The 25,749-nt window shown below is 38.9% G+C and overlaps 1 protein-coding gene across 1 annotated transcript; it reads left to right on the top strand.

The window, feature by feature from the left end:
- The first annotated feature begins 308 nt into the window (after positions 1-308).
- On the top strand, positions 309-25,288 carry LOC143751382 (protein O-GlcNAcase-like). Its single transcript, XM_077243954.1, has 16 exons — positions 309-593; positions 879-930; positions 1,021-1,118; positions 1,651-1,781; positions 2,277-2,448; positions 3,699-3,797; positions 8,640-8,918; positions 9,624-9,719; positions 10,735-10,958; positions 12,491-12,665; positions 14,840-14,925; positions 15,009-15,101; positions 15,734-15,804; positions 16,386-16,506; positions 23,937-24,060; positions 24,953-25,288. The coding sequence occupies exons 1-16, from the start codon at positions 551-553 to the stop codon at positions 25,087-25,089; spliced, it is 2,001 nt and encodes a 666-aa protein (XP_077100069.1). The 5' UTR covers positions 309-550; the 3' UTR covers positions 25,090-25,288.
- The last annotated feature ends 461 nt before the right edge of the window (positions 25,289-25,749 follow it).

Raw genomic sequence — 25,749 nt, 5'->3', positions numbered from 1 at the left:
TTAGTTTGGAACATTCCATGAAAAAAAGAGGAATACATATGTTTTCTGAACAAATGGTCAGTTTTTCATTGTATAAGTTTGTCAGGCGCCTGAGGAAAACAAGCATCCACTCAAACTAAAGCAGATGAATGATTTCAATTCACCTTTATTTTTTACTTCAGTTTGCCATTTCCAAGCATTTCTAAAAGCAAATATTTCATATACCTTCTATTGGTTTTATCAACATTTTTATCGCTTATTTGTGTGGAATACCTTAAACTGCTGTCGAGTTGGGGCAGAAAGTGGGCTCGCGGAGGGCGGGGCAGTGCACATATGGGCGGGGCTTATTTGACAGCTGAGGAACCGCGCATGCGCAAACGTGTGACCACGCGTACAATAAGGAAGCGGAGAGATTATAAACATAAACATAAAACCAAACAGTTGAGTGTGTGTCAGCAGACCCAGAAAGATTGTCGAACGAGTTCAAAACCATCAAAAGACACAAAACGAGCTGCATGTGGGTCACATCTGATTGATCAGCTTATATCGATCTGCTGCAAAGCCAGGAATCATGTCCAAGAAATCCAAGATTTTCCTGAGTGGAGTGGTCGAGGGTGAGCCACTAATAACTTGACGATATAAATAATTAATGTTAAGCTAAATGCTTTTACTGTGCTTTTATTTTCCTGTTATCTCTGTAAAGCTGCTTTGAAACAATCTGTATTGGAAAAAGCTCTATATAAATAAAGGTGATTTGACTATAGAGTATTAACACGTTATAAATACACAAAACTGCATTGCTGTTGCATTTCTTTAGAATTTAGTGTATTCTTGTTGTAATTTAGATTTTTTGTTATATTGAGGCGTGTCTGTGATCATGTGACCTTTGTGTATTGCAGGGTTTTATGGGAGGCCGTGGACTATGAGCCAGAGGAAAGAGCTCTTCAGGAGGTGAATAAACCACTGTTATCATCTGTCATCTCGTGTTATCACTTCAGTTATCTCACCTGTGTGCGTGTTATTATCTTATTATCTTCCCAGGGAGCAGAAATGGGGCTTGAACGCGTATCTATACGCTCCGAAAGATGATTACAAGCATAGGATGTACTGGAGAGATCTGTATTCCCTGGAGGAAGCAGGTGACAGCCAAACTTAAGCTTTAAAACCAGTGAACATTGTACATCGTCTACGCCAGGGGTCGGCAACCCTTTTGTCATAAAGTGCCATTTTTACCTTTAAATCACCGTTTTACATTTTTAAAAATCACAGCTTCATCAGAATGGTATGAAACTTGGTGACTTTAATGGCATTTTCAATGTGAACACATAAAATAATTGAGGGCATGATTCGAGCAGTGGTCGCAAAAAACTAGTCACACTTCTGTTCTTCGTCAAAAATGACCGATCGTAGGAAATTAATGTGAAATCCACAAAAACACACACAAAAAATACAAATTAAAAGAAAATTTCAAAGAAAAATTGTGTATACAATCTATAAATTGGCCACAATGCTGAAAGAAAGTACACAACAGTAAAGGGATGACACTCTGAATCCACGCTTTCATTTAAAACGGATCACATTGCGTTCAGTTATCAACCCTGTAAAGCAAACCGGCGTGACTGTATTACGACAGTCGTATCTGAAGATCAACTCGTTGATTGTGTTTTACAGATCAACTCATGACGCTGATCTCTGCTGCTAAAGAGCGCAACGTGGAGTTCATCTACGCTTTATCACCCGGGCTGGACATCACCTTCTCAAACCCTAAAGAAGTGGCGGCGCTCAAGAGGAAACTGAGACAGGTGCGAACATCAACTATTATTTTAAGTCTCCTTCAACAGGTTTACATTCATCAAAGGTCAAAAAACACTTATTTCCTCATAATCTCCACTGCAGCGTAATCTCCTTCTCTCAGTGTTTGAAACGCTTCCATCGAAGATTCAGTCTCTCTAAGCCCTGCCTCTCTGAGAGCTGCTGTGCTCTGATTGGTCAGAAAGCAAACACTCATTATCATATCTGAATTTCACAGTGATACGGACAGTAATGATGGCGTGGGTTTTACCGTATCAATCTCATCAAAGTGGATTTGCTTTGTCAGCAGAAAACAGCGTCTTCTCGACACGAACAACACGAACCAAACTCTTCCAGTCTCAGATACACTAGTGTTTGAGGGCGGGGCTAAGAGACGCTGCTCAGCCAATCAGAGGCTGGCATTATGCTAATTAGCTACAATTCTACAGGATCAGCAGGAAGTGAGGCTGAACATCAATTATTTTATTTGTGTTTCTCGCGGGCAGGTTCGTGAGTTTGGCTGCCGTTCGTTCGCGCTGCTGTTTGACGACATCGAGACTGAAATGTGTTCTTCTGATAAAGAAGCGTTCAGCTCGTTCGCTGAAGCACAGGTGACCCTCAGCAACGAGGTGTTCCTGCACCTGGACGAGCCGCACACCTTCCTCTTCTGCCCTACAGGTGCCACTTAAACACAACTACAACTAACTGACTTGAAATAAACTATAAAAACCTAAACTTCTTTTATTTAAGCTAGTTGCCAAGGCAACATTTCTGAAGTTGAAGTACTAAAATAACTAAAACTAAATAATCTAAAATAGAAAATTTCTAAAAACTATATAGGCATTATAAAAAACAGCAAAATTACTAAAACATTAACTTAATTAAAAATGAAAACAGAAAATATAAAATTTAATTCAAAATCTTAATAAAAACTATAATTGTATTTCAATAATAATAAAAAACATAATTTAAGGTAAGGTAAAACTTTTAGCCCATAATGTAAATTTGCATACTAAACACACATATACAAATATACACGTATAATAATAATTTTAAAAACCAAATAAGCCTAAGTAATATTAATACCCTATAATTCAATATATCAGATATCAGGGTTATTATCATTAACTAAAACGAATGCTAAAACTAATAATATTCCTGTTAATTTAAATGAAGCTGAAATAAAATAATTAGTTGAAATTATTGAAAATTATTTAAGTTGCTAAATTACTCATTACTAAATGAAAATTAGAAATGTTGCATTGGCAAAAAACCTGAAATAATAAGTTGGAGCATTATAATAAATATTTTAACTGAAATAAATAAAGTTAAATTAATAGATAAATAAAATAAATTAATAATAATAATAATATATTAATAAATTATAAAAAATAAAGTTTAAAACATTCATAAAATTTTTTAAAATTAATACTAAAACGAATTAAAACACAAATAAATTAAACATAAATAGCAAAAATATTAATAAATGATAAAAAAATATTGAAATAAATACTTAAAAATAAATTAAATATAGATAGCAATACTTTAAAAAAAATATATATAAATAAATATATATATATATATATATATATAGAGAGAGAGAGAGAGAGAGAGAGAGAGAGAGAGAGAGAGAGAGAGTAGACGGACAAAAGCACATGACAAAAAATGAACCTAAATTAACATGAAAACTAAAAATATAAAAATAAAAGCTAATTTAAAATATGATTAAAACTAAAATAACACTGTTGCACATGCTATTGGCCAAACATGTAAAGACTATCTGCAAACATATGGACATTTTCCACCGTTCAGTTACAACTATTATCTTTATCTCTAAAACAGATTAATGAAATATAGCATATTTTCCAGCGGCAGAGCCATCATTCTCAGTGTTGATCATAATAAAGAATATAAACTGGTTATTGTAGATTACTGCGCTGCGTTCTGCACACCGAGTGTCCCGCTGTCTGCGTATCTGAAGACGGTCGGAGAGAAACTCAACGCTGGGATCGACGTGCTCTGGACAGGTGACATCATCACACTGCTGACATCATCACACACTGCTGACATCATCACACTGCTGACATCATCACACACTGCTGACATCATCACACTGCTGACATCATCACACACTGCTGACATCATCACACTGCTGACATCACACAACTGACATCATCACACACTGCTGACATCATCACACTGCTGACATCACACAACTGACATCATCACACAACTGACATCATCACACACTGCTGACATCATCATCACACTGCTGACATCATCACACTGCTGACATCATCATCACACTGCTGACATCATCAAACACTGCTGACATCATCACACACTGACATCATCACACACTGCTGACATCATCACACTGCTGACGTCTTCACACACTGCTGACATCATCACACACTGCTGACATCATCACACACTGCTGACATCATCACACACTGCTGACATCATCACACACTGCTGACATCATCATCACACTGCTGACATCATCACACACTGCTGACATCATCACACACTGCTGACATCATCACACACTGCTGACATCATCACACACTGCTGACATCATCACACTGCTGACGTCATCACACTGCTGACATCACACAACTGACATCATAACACACTGCTGACATCATCATCACACTGCTGACATCATCACACTGCTGACATCATCACACTGCTGACATCATCAAACACTGCTGACATCATCATCACACTGCTGACATCACCAGACACTGCTGACATCATCACACACTGCTGACATCATCACACTGCTGACGTCTTCACACACTGCTGACATCATCACACACTGCTGACATCATCACACACTGCTGACATCATCACACACTGCTGACATCATCACACTGCTGACATCATCACACACTGCTGACATCATCACACACTGCTGACATCATCACACACTGCTGACATCATCACACTGCTGACGTCATCACACTGCTGACATCACACAACTGACATCATCACACACTGCTGACATCATCATCACACTGCTGACATCATCACACTGCTGACATCATCACACACTGCTGACATCATCACACACTGCTGACATCATCACACACTGCTGACATCATCACACTGCTGACGTCATCACACTGCTGACATCACACAACTGACATCATCACACACTGCTGACATCATCACACACTGCTGACATCATCACACTGCTGACATCATCACACACTGCTGACATCATCACACACTGCTGACATCATCACACACTGCTGACATCATCACACTGCTGACGTCATCACACTGCTGACATCACACAACTGACATCATCACACACTGCTGACATCATCATCACACTGCTGACATCATCACACTGCTGACATCATCATCACACTGCTGACATCATCAAACACTGCTGACATCATCACACACTGCTGACATGATCACACACTGCTGACATGATCACACACTGCTGACATCATCACACTGCTGACGTCTTCACACACTGCTGACATCATCATCACACTGCTGACATCATCACACACTGCTGACATCATCACACACTGCTGACATCATCACACTGCTGACGTCATCACACTGCTGACATCATCACACACTGCTGACATCATCACACACTGCTGACATCACACACTGCTGACATCATCACACACTGCTGACATCATCATCACACTGCTGACATCATCAAACACTGCTGACATCATCACACACTGCTGACATCATCACACACTGCTGACATCATCACACTGCTGACGTCTTCACACACTGCTGACATCATCATCACACTGCTGACATCATCACACACTGCTGACATCATCACACACTGCTGACATCATCACACTGCTGACGTCATCACACTGCTGACATCATCACACACTGCTGACATCATCACACACTGCTGACATCATCACACACTGCTGACATCATCACACACTGCTGACATCATCACACACTGCTGACATCATCACACACTGCTGACATCATCACACTGCTGACATCACACAACTGACATCATCACACACTGCTGACATCATCATCACACTGCTGACATCATCACACTGCTGACGTCATCATCACACTGCTGACGTCATCATCACACTGCTGACGTCATCATCACACTGCTGACGTCATCAAACACTGCTGACGTCATCAAACACTGCTGACATCATCACACACTGCTGACATCATCACACACTGCTGACATCATCACACACTGCTGACATCATCATCACACTGCTGACATCACCACACACTGCTGACATCATCACACACTGCTGACATCATCACACACTGCTGACATCATCACACACTGCTGACATCATCACACACTGCTGACATCATCACACTGCTGACGTCATCACACACTGCTGACATCATCACACACTGCTGACATTATCATCACACTGCTGACATCATCACACTGCTGACGTAATCACACACTGCTGACGTAATCACACACTGCTGACGTCATCACACTGCTGACATTATCATCACACTGCTGACATCATCACACACTGCTGACATCATCACACACTGCTGACATCATCATCACACTGCTGACATCACATCATCACACTGCTGACATCACATCATCACACTGCTGACATCATCACACACTGCTGACATCATCACACACTGCTGACATCATCACACACTGCTGACATCATCATCACACTGCTGATATCATCATCACACTGCTGACATCATCATCACACTGCTGACATCATCACACACTGCTGACATCATCACACACTGCTGACATCATCACACACTGCTGACATCATCACACACTGCTGACATCATCACACTGCTGACATCATCACACACTGCTGACATCATCACACACTGCTGACATCATCACACACTGCTGACATCATCACACACTGCTGACATCATCACACTGCTGACATCATCACACACTGCTGACATCATCACACACTGCTGACATCATCACACACTGCTGACATCATCACACTGCTGACATCATCACACACTGCTGACATCATCACACTGCTGACATCATCATCACACTGCTGACATCATCATCACACTGCTGACATCATCATCACACTGCTGACATCATCAAACACTGCTGACATCATCAAACACTGCTGACATCATCACACACTGCTGACATCATCACACACTGCTGACATCATCACACACTGCTGACATCATCACACACTGCTGACATCATCACACACTGCTGACATCATCACACACTGCTGACATCATCACACTGCTGACATCATCACACACTGCTGACATCATCACACACTGCTGACATCATCACACTGCTGACATCATCATCACTGCTGACATCATCACACACTGCTGACATCATCACACACTGCTGACATCATCACACTGCTGACATCATCACACACTGCTGACATCATCACACTGCTGACATCATCATCACTGCTGACATCATCACACACTGCTGACATCATCACACACTGCTGACATCATCACACACTGCTGACATCATCACACTGCTGACGTCTTCACACACTGCTGACATCATCATCACACTGCTGACATCATCACACACTGCTGACATCATCACACACTGCTGACATCATCACACACTGCTGACATCATCACACTGCTGACATCATCACACACTGCTGACATCATCACACACTGCTGACATCATCACACACTGCTGACATCATCACACACTGCTGACATCATCACACACTGCTGACATCATCACACACTGCTGACATCATCACACCAACCCTTTCGTATTCACGTAGAATATTTGCTAACACTTTACAATAAGGTTCATTATTTAATGCATTATCTAACATGAACTAACCATGAGCAATACATAAATTACTTACTTACATTTGTTACTGTATTATTAGTTAATCTTTGTTAATGTTAGTGAATAAATATAAGCTGTTCATTGTTTGTTCATGTTCACAGTGCATTAACTAATGTTAACAAATGCAACCTTTGATTTTAATAATGTTTTAGTAAATGTTGAAATTAATATTAACTAAGATTAATAAATGCTGTAGAAGTATTGTTAATTTTTAGTTCATGTTAACTAATGAACCTTATTGTAAAGTGTTATTTTGTACATGCATATTTTTCTATTTTATTCATTATCTGTGTTGAAACCTGTTGTCCTGTTTCATATTTTTGTATAAACCGTTTTCAGGATTAGTTGTTAAATACACTTTGATCGGTGTATCTAACTTGCATTATACATTTGATCAGTTCATGCATTGATTGGAAATCGAACCCATGAGCTTGACGTTAGAAATATAATCACAAACATAGACGTGCATTTAGCAGACGCTTTTATCCAAAGCGACTTACAACTGAGGAAAACAATCGAAGCAATCAGGCAAGCAAGAGGACAACAGTATATAGTATAACAGTATACAGTATATACAGTATTACAGTATAACACTATACAGTATATAACAGTATACAGTATATACAAGTATTACAGTATAACACTATACAGTATATAGTGTATAACCGTATACAGTATATTCAAGTATTACGGTATAACAGTATATACAGTATTACAGTATATACAGTATTATGGTATAACAGTATATACAGTATTACAGTATATACAGTATCACGGTATAACAGTATATACAGTATTACAGTATATACAGTATTACAGTATATACAGTATCACGGTATAACAGTATATACAGTATTACAGTATATACAGTATCACGGTATAACAGTATATACAGTATTACAGTATATACAGTATATACACAGTATGCAGTATTACAGTATACAGTACACAAGTGCGGTAACAAGTCTCGGTTAGTCTAGCACAGTTAAAACATCGCAAGGTTTACTGTATAAAGTGTGTTTCTCTGCGCCAGGGCCAAAGGTGGTGTCGCAGGACATCAGTGTGTCGTCGATAGACGAGGTGTCGGCCGTTCTGAGGAGACCGCCGGTCATCTGGGACAACATCCACGCCAACGACTACGACCCGCAGAGACTCTTCCTCGGACCCTTCAAGAACCGGCCCACAGAACTGCTCCCGAAACTCAGAGGCGTCCTCACAAACCCCAACTGTGAATTCGAGCCAAATTTCGTTGCAATTCACACTCTGGCCACATGGTGCAAGTCCAGCTACGCTCAGAAAGACGTGCCTATGGGTAAAGATGACTAATGTGAAATATGAATATGAAAAATACTTTATTGTCCCTGATAAGGGAAATTTGTAATAGCCAGAATTTGCCAAAACCTGATACATAAAAAAATTACGCAAAATTCATACACGCCATACAAATAAATTAAATAGCCTTTACTAATTCATGTTCAACAGTCAAGTCCCCTTCATTTACAGTGCTATAACAATATAGACTGTTTTAAAACAGCTTTACAGTGATAATAGGAGATTAGAGTAACAGAGATTGTTTTGGCTTTACAGCAGATCTAGAATAAAGTGATTGTCCAGATGATTTATTCACTTCTGTTGCAAAGATCAACAGTCTAATTGATGATACCGGTATTTATAACGGAGAGTTTTATACCTTCTTCTAGACGGTAAGAGTTTATAAGAGTCACTCATTGTTCATACAGAGTATGAATACTGGTGTTTTAGTCCAAGATTGAATAATACATAGTATTTTACTGAAAGATTACCATACCAAGTGGACACGCCATATCTGATCACACTTTCTAGTACAGAATGATAAAAAAGGAACATAAAACACAATCTTTGTAGTCTTTCAAACCCGATTAACATGCGTAGGAGATTTGCCTTCATGCACTCCTAAGTACTTGTAATAACGTTCAGTTGAAATGTAAGAGAGCGTTACATTACGTTTCCCTCGTGTAATGATGTCATTGCTCCACAGATGGAAACGACGGGTCAGACTACAACCCCCATGATGCTTTGCAGCTCGCACTCACCGAATGGCTGGTGGAGTTCAATCGCGCCAATCAACCTGACGGTAAAAACACAACTCGAACATCACATGTACTATTGTTAACTTACACTAAAACCAACATTTTTATTACTTTAAATAAAATAAACATTAACTGTAATAAAATTTAAACTTATTTTGCATATGCTTCGCTCTTTGGTTTGGGAGCCGATCAACCTGACGGTAAAAACACAACTCTAGTTTGATCTCTAACATCATGTGTGATTGGGTTGCTATCGTTAACTAAGACTAAAAACAACATAACATATACATTAACTGAAATTAAATACAAAGTTATTTTAGAGAGGCGACATTTCACACTTGCGTTTATCTTAAAGCTGCAGTCGGCAAGTCTGGCAGACTGCGTGTGTATTGTAACGTGCGCGAGGGGGGGGGGTGTTCTGTGGCGTGTGCACGAACTGTGTACTAGTGTCAGTTCCACTGAATATGACCAAAAAAATCTTGCCGATTGCAGCTTTAAAGTGGAACTTTGCCGATTTTCAACCCTCTTTGTATTTTCACAATGTCAGTAGTATATGTAAATAAATGATGTTTACTCTTCTCCGTTTTACCTGGACTGAGAAATTCACTTTTGTTTGTCAGCAAAAGTACGCCGATGACGTAAAATGCATAATTTAAAGTCCCCCTGTGGTGAAAATCCAGCTTTTAATGTTGTTTATATGTCTATGTGGTGTTTTTAAATATGCTTTAAAACACGGTTTGAAATCGCTGGTGTTTCTGACGTTACAAACTACCTTGTAACCAATCAGATCAACGTGTGATCGTCAACGAGTGGATCTCTGAGTGAGTGAGTGGAGGCGGGACTCATTTGCATATTCATAGAACCACCACGAATACTAAATAAGGCAAGGGTGTCGAGTTACATTCAAGATATTTTAAGACATCAAGGAAAACCGTTTAAATATGTCATTTTGGTGAGTTTTAAGGGATAAAATGATTGACTACGGGGGACTTTAATGCTAGATAAACGTTTTCTTTCATTTTGAGATGACATGTGACTCAGTGAACTGATTGTGTTCAGGCTCTGGCGCTCGTGGTTCTAAACGAGACGAAGAGGAGCCGATGCAGACAGACGGTTATGAGCCGGGACCCAAAGACAACCCGCTGTACACGGCTGAGCCGCTGACGCTAGCGGACCTGACGCTGCTAGCGGAGCTCTTCTATCTGCCGTACGAACACGGGCCCACCGCCCTCGTCATGTTGCAGGAGCTGCACTGGCTGCGATCGGACCACGAGTCCGAGAAGGTCAGAGTGATGATGTTGATGATCCCGAAGTCTCAACATACATTTTTTAACATTCAGGCTTGTATTTATAACGGGTTCGAGCGTTTAGCACTGAAACCCTATTGCAATTGTTAGAATCGACCTGATGGTGGCGCTACAGCGGTGAAAAGTACGTATTAGCTCATAACTCCTAAACCGTTCGTGCTCAAGTGTTGTATATCGTCGTATATCGAATTCTGATTCGTCACCGTAGCGAAATTTTCGAGTATTTTGGATTTTTACTTTTGCAAACTAGTACTAGGTTTTTTCTTAAACCTGCAGTGAACCACAGGCAGTCTCAAAAACACGGTTTGAAATCGCTGGTGTTTCTGACGTCACAAACTACCCTCTAACCAATCAGATCAACGTGTGATCGTCAATGAGTGGATCTCTGAGCTGAGTGAGTGGAGGCGGGGCTTATTTGCATATTCATAGAACCGCGCATACTAAATGAGGCAAGGGTGTCGAGCTACAGTCAAGATATTTTAAGACACTAGTCCTAGGGTTTTCCCCGGTCGGAACCAAACCAGCGCAGAAAGAGTCTCTGGAGTCTGATTGTCAATAATTATTTTTTTTTAAAGTAGAAATTTTAATACATGTCCGCAACGGGACGCCAAAACGTTTGAGGTGGGCGTGGCCACTTTTACTAAAACGGCTATAAGTCTATAACGGAATGAGATAATTTCACCAAACATGTTACAGTTATGTATGGGCTCAGTCTGTGGTCGCTTGAAAAGGGCGTGGTGGCTGGCCACTTGGTGGCGCTATAAAACAAAAAAAAAACGGCTATAGCTGCACAACAGTCAGTCTGATTAACTTGAAAACTGGCATGCTGTTTCTTTGTCCAAGGTGCCGCGATTGTCTATGAGGACATTAGCGTATATAAAGAAAAAATGGCCGCCGTCAGACAAGGTTAACGGAGGCTGATTGGAAGGAAACTCGCTGGGCCTGTTAGAAATTCAAACGAAATCGGCCACCCGGGGGCGCCATCGCTTTTTTCACACGCGTGAAGGATTCTATATCATAAGATGTTTTGCACATACAACATTCATGCAATATGATAGAACTCCTCATTCTGAGCAACTTTGCTTCTTTTAAATATAGGAAAATCATTTTTCTAGACGATTATTGGAATTAATCTCATTAGCAGGCCAATTAGTATTTTTTTTTGTTTCTTAGTGATGTGCCTGTTTTGCCTGTAAATGGTCTTTTCCATCTATGCTCTACAGCGTTGCTATATAAAACATACCTTTTTAAGCATGTGTTTAATGTTTGAACCCCGTTAACTGCTACTTGCAGCTATATTCTATATTATATTGTATTGTATTGTAAAAAGCGCTATATAAATAAATGTGACTTGAAATGTGACTATTCTGTATTTAAGATTGCAACTGTTGTCCCGCCCCCTGCTTCTTTCTGATTGGTCCTATCTAAATGTACATATAGAATGCAATAAATGTTGCTTTGGATAAAAAGGTCTTTCAAATGAATGCATAAATGTAAATGTGTTGCAGAGTGAGGAATGGCGACGTAGAGCCGAGAAGTTTGACGACATGTGTGGCGCCGTAGTCCAGATGTTCAACCGACTGTCCAATGTGCCCAACAGGATCATCCTCTACGACCTCTACAATTACATCTGTGACATCAAGAGTGGCGTCACCATGGCCAAAGCATACGTCAAAACACTGGGTACGTGAGACGTAGTGTGTGATCAGTGCAAATCGCCGGTACTGAACAGTGTTCTGTTAACTTGAGTAATTTGAGTTATGTATTCAGATTACTTTTGCAAGTAACTAGGAAAGTAACGTATTACTTTTTCAACTACAACAAAGTATCTAAGTTACTTTTTCAAATAAGTAACACTAGTTACTTTTTCACATTTATTGACTGACAGCTGTCCTGTCCTCAAGTTGAGAAAAATAAAGTGAGGAGTTGTTGTGTGTAAACATGATGGTTATTTTAGTTCTAGAGTAAATGTACACATGCATTTACTCATCTCACTTGCCCGAAAACATTCAGTATTCCTCAAAATGCATAAAAAACAGTAAAATACAATCTCAGAATTTTACGCAAAACTTTTATAATTAACTATATTAAATGAAACAAATATACTTTATGTATTTAATCTCACTTTATTAACCAATGTCTTTGCTGCTGACCTTAAATGATCTAATTCAACCATACTAATAAGCAAAAATGACTTTAAAATAGATTTAGAAATAAGAGTGTTGAACTTCCTTCTCCTGTCTCCTATTGTTCTTTAATCCAGAACATCAGCAGCTTTTTTTGTTGTTGTTAAAAAACAAGCAAACAAGCCTAGCCCAGGTGAGAAAAAGTAATGCAAAAGTAATGTAACACATTACTTTTCATAAAAAGTAACTAAGTAACGTAAGTAGTTACTTTTTGGGGGGAATAACGCAATATTGTAATGAATTACTTCTCATAAAAAGTAACTAAGTAACACAAGTAGTTACTTTTTGGGGGGAGTAAGGCAATATTGTAACATTACTTTTCATAAAAAGTAACGTAAGTAGTCACTTTTTGGGGGGAATAATGCAATATTGTAATGAATTACTTCAGAAAAAGTAACTAAGTAACGCAAGTAGTTACTTTTTTGGGAGTAACACAATATTGTAACACATTACTTTTCATAAAAAGTAACTAAGTAACACAAGTATTTACTTTTTTGGTAGTAACACAATATTGTAACGCATTACTTTTCATAAAAAGTACCTAAGTAACACAAGTATTTACTTTTTTTGGGAGTAACACTATTGTAACATTACTTTTCATAAAAAGTAACTAAGTAACGTAAGTAGTTACTTTTTGGGGGGAGTAACACAATATTGTAATGCATTACTTTTCATAAAAAGTAACTAAGTAACGCAAGTATTTACTTTTTTGGGGAGTAACACAATATTGTAACATTACTTTTCATAAAAAGTAACTAAGTAACAGAAGTATTTACTTTTTTTGGTAGTAACACAATATTGTAACGCATTACTTTTCATAAAAAGTACCTAAGTAACACAAGTATTTACTTTTTTTGGGAGTAACACTATTGTAACATTACTTTTCATAAAAAGTAACTAAGTAACGTAAGTAGTTACTTTTTGGGGGGAGTAACACAATATTGTAATGCATTACTTTTCATAAAAAGTAACTAAGTAACGCAAGTATTTACTTTTTTTGGGAGTAACACTATTGTAACATTACTTTTCATAAAAAGTAACTAAGTAACGTAAGTAGTTACTTTTTGGGGGGAGTAACACAATATTGTAATGCATTACTTTTCATAAAAAGTAACTAAGTAACACAAGTATTTACTTTTTTTGGGAGTAACACTATTGTAACATTACTTTTCATAAAAAGTAACTAAGTAACGTAAGTAGTCACTTTTTGGGGGGAGTAACACAATATTGTAACATTACTTTTCATAAAAAGTAACTAAGTAACGCAAGTATTTACTTTTTTGGGGAGTAACACAATATTGTAACATTACTTTTCATAAAAAGTAACTAAGTAACAGAAGTATTTACTTTTTTTGGTAGTAACACAATATTGTAACGCATTATTTTTCATAAAAATTACCTAAGTAACACAAGTATTTACTTTTTTTGGGAGTAACACTATTGTAACATTACTTTTCATAAAAAGTAACTAAGTAACGTAAGTAGTTACTTTTTGGGGGGAGTAACACAATATTGTAATGCATTACTTTTCATAAAAAGTAACTAAGTAACGCAAGTATTTACTTTTTTGGGAGTAACGCAATATTGTATAGCATTACTTTTAAAAGTAACTTTCCCCAACACTAGTCCTGATTGAGCTGTAACGAAGCGTCTGCCGTTGTTTTTCTGCAGGAGGTCATACGCCTCATCCTGCACTGGCTTTGAGTGACGACCCCGAGCCGTGGGGTTTCAGAGGCGCTTTATCTGGAGAATTCCAGGTACGCTTCTGTATGACACTGACCTTTGACCTGTGATTGAACCTCCGGGTCCTGATGATGCTTGTGTTTCTCGTGATGTTTAGAGGATGCTGCCGTCACATGGGAACCGGGATCTGTTTCGCAGTCCTCTTGCCACACGCGTTTACACCATTCGGCCCTGCACTCCTAAAGATCAGGTGACACGCTCTTAAAGGGACAGTACACATTTCATTTACTGACCTGCATGTAATTCCAGACCTTTATGACTTTGGTTTGAATTTTTTTTTTAACAAAACAGTTTATTTATAATTAAGATTTTTAAGGTTCTTGTAAGAGTCTCTTCTGCTCAGCAAGGCTGCATTTATTTGATAGAAAAATACAGTAAAATTGTGAAATATTATTATAATTTAAATCAGCTGTTTTCTATGTGAATATATAGTAAAGTGTAATTTATTCCAGTGATCAAAGCTGAATTTTCAGCATCATTACTCCAGTCTTCAGTGTCACATGATCCTTCAGAAATCACTATAATATGATGATTTGATGCTCAAGAAATATTTATGATTATTATCAGTGTTGAAAACAGTTGTGCTGCTTCAGATTTTGGTGCTTTCAGCTTTGATCGCAGTAATAAATTACACTTTACTATATATTCACATAGAAAACTGCATTTTACATTATAATAATATTTTGCTCTTTTTACTGTATTTTTGATCGCATAAATTTAGCTTTGGCGAGCAGAAGAGACTCTTTCAAAACATTAAAAATCATAATTATTCCATATTTTTGACTGGTAATCTTCACAACATCTTCTGTGTTTGTTGTTCAGCCGGAGGTGATGAAGATCTTTAAAGAGATGCAGACGGAGACGCAGCAGAAGATCGAGCTGGTCGGCGACCGGTGAGAATATACCAGTTCGTCTGGTTCGATTAGTCGAGTCTCCTTCATTTATACAGCGCTTTTAACAATATAGAGTTTCACAGCAGCTTTACAGAGATAATAGGAGATTACAGTAACAGAGATTGTTTCGGCTTTACAGCAGATCTAGAATAAAGTTATTGTCCAGATAAAGTTAGTTTTGATAGAGATACTTCTGTCGCAAAGATCATTAGTTATTAACTTAGCGGCCGGTAACACACACCGTTCAACAGAAAACAGAAACTTTCTGGACGTGTATTTGCACACAACAGTGTTTGGAGCTCGAGAACACAAACCCTGATACAGGTTCCAATGTGAAAGTGTTGAAAATTTTATAAAACGCGATCATCTCTGTGTAAACTTCAAAAAAGCAAATCTGTGAAAACACTGACGGTGCACATGCGCATCACGTGTTTAATCTATGAGCGTTTGAATATATATGTGCGCAGGCGTGTAGTCTTTCTTTACAGATTTACCTCAACAAACTACTTATCTGGCCTTAAAAATTCATAATACAGATTTTTTAGTCGCTGAACGCGTAATGAAAGCTGTCTCTCCGTCAGGCTGGTGGAGGGTCACGTCACGCCGACACAGAACTGCAGTCTGATACTCGACGATGCATCTGGGGTTTGTGGTTACGTGTTCGCCCTCAGTGATGCAAAGACGGCCATGACTAAAGCTCAGGTATGGAAATGACATCTAGATTGATTATAATGTTTCCTTTTACAGTCTTGATGTTGTTTTTAGTCTCTACTAGAACTTGAATGTTGATTATTTTCCTAATATTCTCCATTGTTGCGGCTCCTCTCTTCCCAGTCTGTCAGTAACGCTCTGTTTACTTCCTGTCTCTATGAAGCCCCTCCTTCTGAAAAGCACACTGTGCTCTGATTGGTCGGCTGGAGCAGTGTGTTGTGATTGGTCGAGTGCTTCGAGTGTGTTTGGGAAATGCCCCTCCCTTTCCATAACCGCCAGTTTAACACACTACTAACTAACTCAACCAGGCCCCGCCCCTTTATTCTGCGTATGAATTATTATAATGAGGAATATTGTGACGTGTTCGTTCCCGGAAGAAACTCAAGATACAATGGAGGCGTTTCAGGAGTTCAGAAACACTGACACTGATATAGAGAAGAACTGGAGCTTTCTCATGATCAAACAACAACACTACACACTAAACACAGATGAACACTACACACTAAACACTAATGAACACTACACACTACACACAGATGAACACTACACACTACACACAGATGAACACTACACACTACACACAGATGAACACTACACACTACACACAGATGAACACTACACACTACACAGAGATGAACACTACACACTACACACAGATGAACACTACACACAGATGAACACTACACACTAAACACAGATGAACACTACACACTACACACAGATGAACACTACACGCTACACACAGATGAACACTACACACAGATGAACACTACACACTACACACAGATGAACACTACACACTACACACAGATGAACACTACACACTACACACAGATGAACACTACACACTAAACACTGATGAACACTACACACTACACACAGATGAACACTACACGCTACACACAGATGAACACTACACACAGATGAACACTACACACTACACACAGATGAACACTACACACTACACACAGATGAACACTACACACTAAACACAGATGAACACTACACACTACACACAGATGAACACTACACACTACACACAGATGAACACTACACACTACACACAGATGAACACTACACACAGATGAACACTACACACAGATGAACACTACACACTACACACAGATGAACACTACACACAGATGAACACTACACACTACACACAGATGAACACTACACACTACACACAGATGAACACTACACACTACACACAGATGAACACTACACACTACACACAGATGAACACTACACACTACACACAGATGAACACTACACACTAAACACAGATGAACACTACACACTAAACACAGATGAACACTACACACAGATGAACACTACACACAGATGAACACTACACACAGATGAACACTACACACTAAACACAGATGAACACTACACACAGATGAACACTACACACTAAACACAGATGAACACTACACACTAAACACAGATGAACACTACACACTGATGAACACTACACACTACACACAGATGAACACTACACACTACACACAGATGAACACTACACACTAAACACAGATGAACACTACACACTAAACACAGATGAACACTACACACAGATGAACACTACACACTACACACAGATGAACACTACACACTAAACACAGATGAACACTACACACTAAACACAGATGAACACTACACACAGATGAACACTACACACAGATGAACACTACACACAGATGAACACTACACACTACACACAGATGAACACTACACACTACACACAGATGAACACTACACACTAAACACAGATGAACACTACACACTAAACACAGATGAACACTACACACAGATGAACACTACACACAGATGAACACTACACACAGATGAACACTACACACTAAACACAGATGAACACTACACACAGATGAACACTACACACTAAACACAGATGAACACTACACACTAAACACAGATGAACACTACACACAGATGAACACTACACACTACACACAGATGAACACTACACACTAAACACAGATGAACACTACACACAGATGAACACTACACACAGATGAACACTACACACAGATGAACACTACACACAGATGAACACTACTACACACTACACACAGATGAACACTACACACTACACACAGATGAACACTACACACTACACACAGATGAACACTACACACTAAACACAGATGAACACTACACACTACACACAGATGAACACTACACACTAAACACAGATGAACACTACACACTACACACAGATGAACACTACACACTAAACACAGATGAACACTACACACAGATGAACACTACACACAGATGAACACTACACACAGATGAACACTACACACTACACACAGATGAACACTACTACACACTACACACAGATGAACACTACACACTACACACAGATGAACACTACACACTACACACAGATGAACACTACACACTAAACACAGATTAACACTACACACTACACACAGATGAACACTACACACTAAACACAGATGAACACTACACACTACACACAGATGAACACTACACACTACACACAGATGAACACTACACACTACACACAGATGAACACTACACACTAAACACAGATGAACACTACACACAGATGAACACTACACACAGATGAACACTACACACTACACACAGATGAACACTACACACTAAACACAGATGAACACTACACACTACACACAGATGAACACTACACACTACACACAGATGAACACTACACACTAAACACAGATGAACACTACACACAGATGAACACTACACACAGATGAACACTACACACTACACACAGATGAACACTACACACTAAACACAGATGAACACTACACACTAAACACAGATGAACACTACACACAGATGAACACTACACACTAAACACAGATGAACACTACACACAGATGAACACTACACACTACACACAGATGAACACTACACACTACACACAGATGAACACTACACACTAAACACAGATGAACACTACACACTAAACACAGATGAACACTACACACTACACACTGATGAACACTGCACTCTACACACTGATGAACACTACACACTAAACACAGATGAACACTACACACTACACACAGATGAACACTACACACTACACACTACACACAGATGAACACTACACACTACACACAGATGAACACTACACACTACACACAGATGAACACTACACACTACACACAGATGAACACTACACACAGATGAACACTACACACAGATGAACACTACACACTACACACAGATGAACACTACACACAGATGAACACTACACACTAAACACAGATAACACTACACACTAAACACAGATGAACACTACACACAGATGAACACTACACACAGATGAACACTACACACAGATGAACACTACACACTAAACACAGATGAACACTACACACTACACACAGATGAACACTACACACTAAACACAGATGAACACTACACACAGATGAACACTACACACTAAACACAGATGAACACTACACACTAAACACAGATGAACACTACACACTAAACACAGATGAACACTACACACTAAACACAGATGAACACTACACACTAAACACAGATGAACACTACACACTACACACAGATGAACACTACACACTAAACACAGATGAACACTACACACAGATGAACACTACACACTAAACACAGATGAACACTACACACTACACACAGATGAACACTACACACTAAACACAGATGAACACTACACACAGATGAACACTACACACAGATGAACACTACACACAGATGAACACTACACACTAAACACAGATGAACACTACACACAGATGAACACTACACACTAAACACAGATGAACACTACACACTAAACACAGATGAACACTACACACTGATGAACACTGCACTCTACACACTGATGAACACTACACACTAAACACAGATGAACACTACACACTACACACAGATGAACACTACACACTACACACAGATGAACACTACACACTACACACAGATGAACATTACACACTAAACACAGATGAACATTACACACTACACACAGATGAACATTACACACTAAACACAGATGAACACTACACACTACACACAGATGAACACTACACACTAAACACAGATGAACATTACACACTAAACACAGATGAACATTACACACTAAACACAGATGAACACTACACACTACACACAGATGAACACTACACACTAAACACAGATGAACACTACACACTGATGAACACTACACACTAAACACAGATGAACACTACACACTACACACAGATGAACACTACACACTACACACAGATGAACACTACACACTACACACAGATGAACACTACACACTACACACAGATGAACACTACAACTACACACAGATGAACACTACACACTAAACACAGATGAACACTACACACAGATGAACACTACACACTAAACACTGATGAACACTGCACTCTACACACTGATGAACACTACACACTGATGAACACTACACACTAAACACAGATGAACACTGCACTCTAAACACTGATGAACACTACACACTACACACTGATGAACACTGCACTCTAAACACTGATGAACACTGCACTATAAACACTGATGAACACTACACACTAAACACGGATGAACACTACACACTACACACTGATGAACACTGCACTCTAAACACTGATGAACACTGCACTATAAACACTGATGAACACTACACACTAAACACGGATGAACACTACACACTACACACTGATGAACACTACACACTACACACTGATGAACACTGCACTCTAAACACTGATGAACACTGCACTATAAACACTGATGAACACTACACACTACACACAGATGAACACTACACACTAAACACTGATGAACACTACACACTACACACAGATGAACACTACACACTACACACTGATGAACACTGCACTCTAAACACTGATGAACACTACACACTACACACAGATGAACACTACACACTAAACACTGATGAACACTACACACTAAACACGGATGAACACTACACACTAAACACTGATGAACACTGCACTCTACACACTGATGAACACTGCACTCTACACACTGATGAACACTACACACTACACACAGATGAACACTGCACTCTACACACTGATGAACACTACACACTACACACAGATGAACACTACACACTACACACAGATGAACATTACACACTAAACACAGATGAACATTACACACTACACACAGATGAACATTACACACTAAACACAGATGAACACTACACACTACACACAGATGAACACTACACACTAAACACAGATGAACATTACACACTAAACACAGATGAACATTACACACTAAACACAGATGAACACTACACACTACACACAGATGAACACTACACACTAAACACAGATGAACACTACACACTGATGAACACTACACACTAAACACAGATGAACACTACACACTACACACAGATGAACACTACACACTACACACAGATGAACACTACACACTACACACAGATGAACACTACAACTACACACAGATGAACACTACACACTAAACACAGATGAACACTACACACAGATGAACACTACACACTAAACACTGATGAACACTGCACTCTACACACTGATGAACACTACACACTGATGAACACTACACACTAAACACAGATGAACACTGCACTCTAAACACTGATGAACACTACACACTAAACACTGATGAACACTGCACTCTACACACTGATGAACACTACACACTGATGAACACTACACACTAAACACTGATGAACACTGCACTCTAAACACTGATGAACTCTGCACTCTAAACACTGATGAACACTACACACTAAACACGGATGAACACTGCACTCTAAACACTGATGAACACTACACACTACACACAGATGAACACTACACACTAAACACTGATGAACACTACACACTACACACAGATGAACACTACACACTACACACTGATGAACACTGCACTCTAAACACTGATGAACACTACACACTACACACAGATGAACACTACACACTAAACACTGATGAACACTACACACTAAACACGGATGAACACTACACACTAAACACTGATGAACACTGCACTCTACACACTGATGAACACTGCACTCTACACACTGATGAACACTACACACTACACACAGATGAACACTACACACTAAACACTGATGAACACTACACACTAAACACGGATGAACACTACACACTAAACACTGATGAACACTGCACTCTACACACTGATGAACACTGCACTCTACACACTGATGAACACTACACACTACACACAGATGAACACTACACACTACACACAGATGAACACTACACACTAAACACTGATGAACACTACACTCTAAACACTGATGAACACTGCACTCTACACACTGATGAACACTACACACTACACACAGATGAACACTACACACTAAACACAGATGAACACTGCACTCTACACACTGATGAACACTACACACTACACACAGATGAACACTACACACTAAACACTGATGAACACTACACTCTAAACACTGATGAACACTGCACTCTACACACTGATGAACACTACACACTACACACAGATGAACACTGCACTCTACACACTGATGAACACTACACACTACACACAGATGAACACTACACACTAAACACTGATGAACACTACACACTAAACACAGATGAACACTACACACTAAACACTGATGAACACTACACACTAAACACAGATGAACACTACACACTAAACAAAGATGAACACTACACACTAAACACTGATGAACACTACACACTAAACACAGATGAACATTACACACTAAACACTGATGAACACTACACACTAAACACAGATGAACACTACACACTAAACACTGATGAACACTACACACTAAACACAGATGAACACTACACACTAAACACAGATGAACACTACACACTAAACACTGATGAACACTACACACTAAACACAGATGAACACTACACACTAAACACAGATGAACACTACACACTAAACACTGATGAACACTACACACTAAACACAGATGAACACTACACACTAAACACAGATGAACACTACACACTAAACACTGATGAACACTACACACTAAACACAGATGAACACTACACACTAAACACAGATGAACACTACACACTAAACACTGATGAACACTACACACTAAACACAGATGAACACTACACACTAAACACAGATGAACACTACACACTAAACACAGATGAACATTACACACTAAACACTGATGAACACTACACACTAAACACAGATGAACACTACACACTAAACACTGATGAACACTACAAACTAAACACTGATGAACACTGCACTCTAAACACTGATGAACATGAGGAAAAGCACAATAGATGCAGTTTAATGTCTTGAACTTGATGTGTTTTTCATCTCTCCAGTATCCAGAGACGATGCTGCAGGATTTCCCATCAGTCATGGCTCTTCAGATCCACTCGAAAGTTCCCGATCACGACGCAGCGAAGCGTCTGATTCTACAGGCACTGTCAGCGCTGAGAGACAGCGGTGAGTTTAAAGCGCTCCTATAATGCTCTTTCACAAGATGTAAAATAAGTCACTGATGTCACCAGAGTGTGTGTGAAGTTTTAGCTCAAAATACCCACAGATATTTTTTATAGCATGTTCCAATTGGAAAACTTTTTAAGGGTGAGCAAAAACGCACCGCTTTTGTGTGTGTCCCTTTAAATGCAAATGGGCCGCTGCTCATGGGCGGCAGGGGCGGAGCTTCAAGAGCTTGTGTGTGTGTGTGTACTTCTAGAGTCTCTCCATCTTTCTGACTCCGGCTTCACATAAAAGGCTAAACGTTTTTGAAATGTTCAGTGTGTGTGTGTGTGTGTTTGTGTACTTCTAGAGTCTAATCAGAGCTGCTAACAAACACACACACTGAACATTTCAAAAACGTTTAGCCTTTTATGTTGAAGCCGGAGTCATAAAGATGGAGAGACTCTAGAAGTGACGACATGTAGAAGCAACAGGACATTTCTGAACGCTTAGTTGATGAATGTGTGCAGCTGATGTGGAGTTAACGATCTTCTAGTCACTGATTAGCATATTCTGTCATGATAATCTATAAATCGTGTTCCGGGGGCGGAGTTTATGTAAATGTTAGGGTTTGTGATGTCACTAACCCGTGAAGAAGCTCATTGTAGTTCCTACCCCCCGTTTGTTGTCGTCCTTAAAAAGAGATTTCTGTGAAAGAAAATCTCTCCCTTTGCTTTGAGCTTTGAGTCGTAACTTTGCAGATGTTGTTTCTGCTCAAACAGCAACATTACACACCAACTACAGTTAGAAAAGTCAAATCATAATCAAACACACTCGACCAATGGCTGAGCAGGGTTACGCTCTCAGCGCAATTGTTTGGCGTGAACGGTGTAAATCCTCTGGATGTGTTTCTCAGGATCTAAAGGAGTTTTCAGCGAGTTCAGATCCAACGACAGACGCATGTTTGACTTCCTGAAGACGCTGAACGTGTTCCAGGTGCTGAACGTCGAAGGCCTTCCGACAAACCTCGTCATGATGGGAACTAAACTCTGACGATACTGACACTCATCCGGCTGTTCGTTTATCATTTATTCTCTTTGATTAAATCAACGAGTGTTTGTCTGCTTGCTTGTTTTGAAAATCTGTATAAAAGTCATTAACAGGAGTTATAAAATTTATAAATTATGAATCAGTTCTGTTCTGCAGGAAGGAAATCCTAAAAGAAATTAAACTGTCTCAAATTAAAAATAAATTTGTATTTGCATATTTATTTTAATATGTATGTCTCACCATTAATGCCATAAATCAAAGATGCCATAAATCATATCATGTAAACATGTCCAGTGAAGTTCTTACACTAAAAATAAAAAACACTAACACTTTACAATAAGCTTTCATTTGTTAACATTAGTAATTGCATTAGAACTAACAATGAACAGCATTTATTAATATTGGTCCATGTAATTTTCAACATTTACTAAAACATTTTTGAATCAAAAGTTGTATTAAATGCACCGTGAACTAACATGAACAATTATATTTTACTAACCTTAATGATTAATAAAAGTATACATATATTTTGCATATATAGCTAATGCATCAATTAACTAATGTTAACAAATGAGACCTTATTGTAAAATGTTACGAAAATCTGTATAAAAGTCATTAAGATGAGTTATAAATTAATAAATTATGAATCAGTTCTGTTCTGCA

The sequence above is a fragment of the Siphateles boraxobius genome, unplaced genomic scaffold, assembly GCF_051911475.1.
Source record: "Siphateles boraxobius isolate OS27281-9 unplaced genomic scaffold, OSU_SipBor_1 254, whole genome shotgun sequence".
In the NCBI taxonomy this organism is placed as follows: Eukaryota; Metazoa; Chordata; class Actinopteri; order Cypriniformes; family Leuciscidae; genus Siphateles; species Siphateles boraxobius.
Note: the sequence above shows the minus strand (reverse complement) of the source record. Positions and strands in the feature narration are given on the sequence as shown.

What these genes read in the sequence shown, in the direction of transcription:
- LOC143751382 (XM_077243954.1), top strand. Translation starts at nt 551, where the DNA reads ATGTCCAAGAAATCCAAGATTTTCCTGAGTGGAGTGGTCGAGG. An exon ending in CTTCCTCTTCTGCCCTACAG is followed by an intron (nt 2,449 to 3,698) that starts GTGCCACTTAAA and finishes TGGTTATTGTAG; the next exon opens with ATTACTGCGCTGCGTTCTGC. An exon ending in AGCATACGTCAAAACACTGG is followed by an intron (nt 12,666 to 14,839) that starts GTACGTGAGACG and finishes GTTTTTCTGCAG; the next exon opens with GAGGTCATACGCCTCATCCT.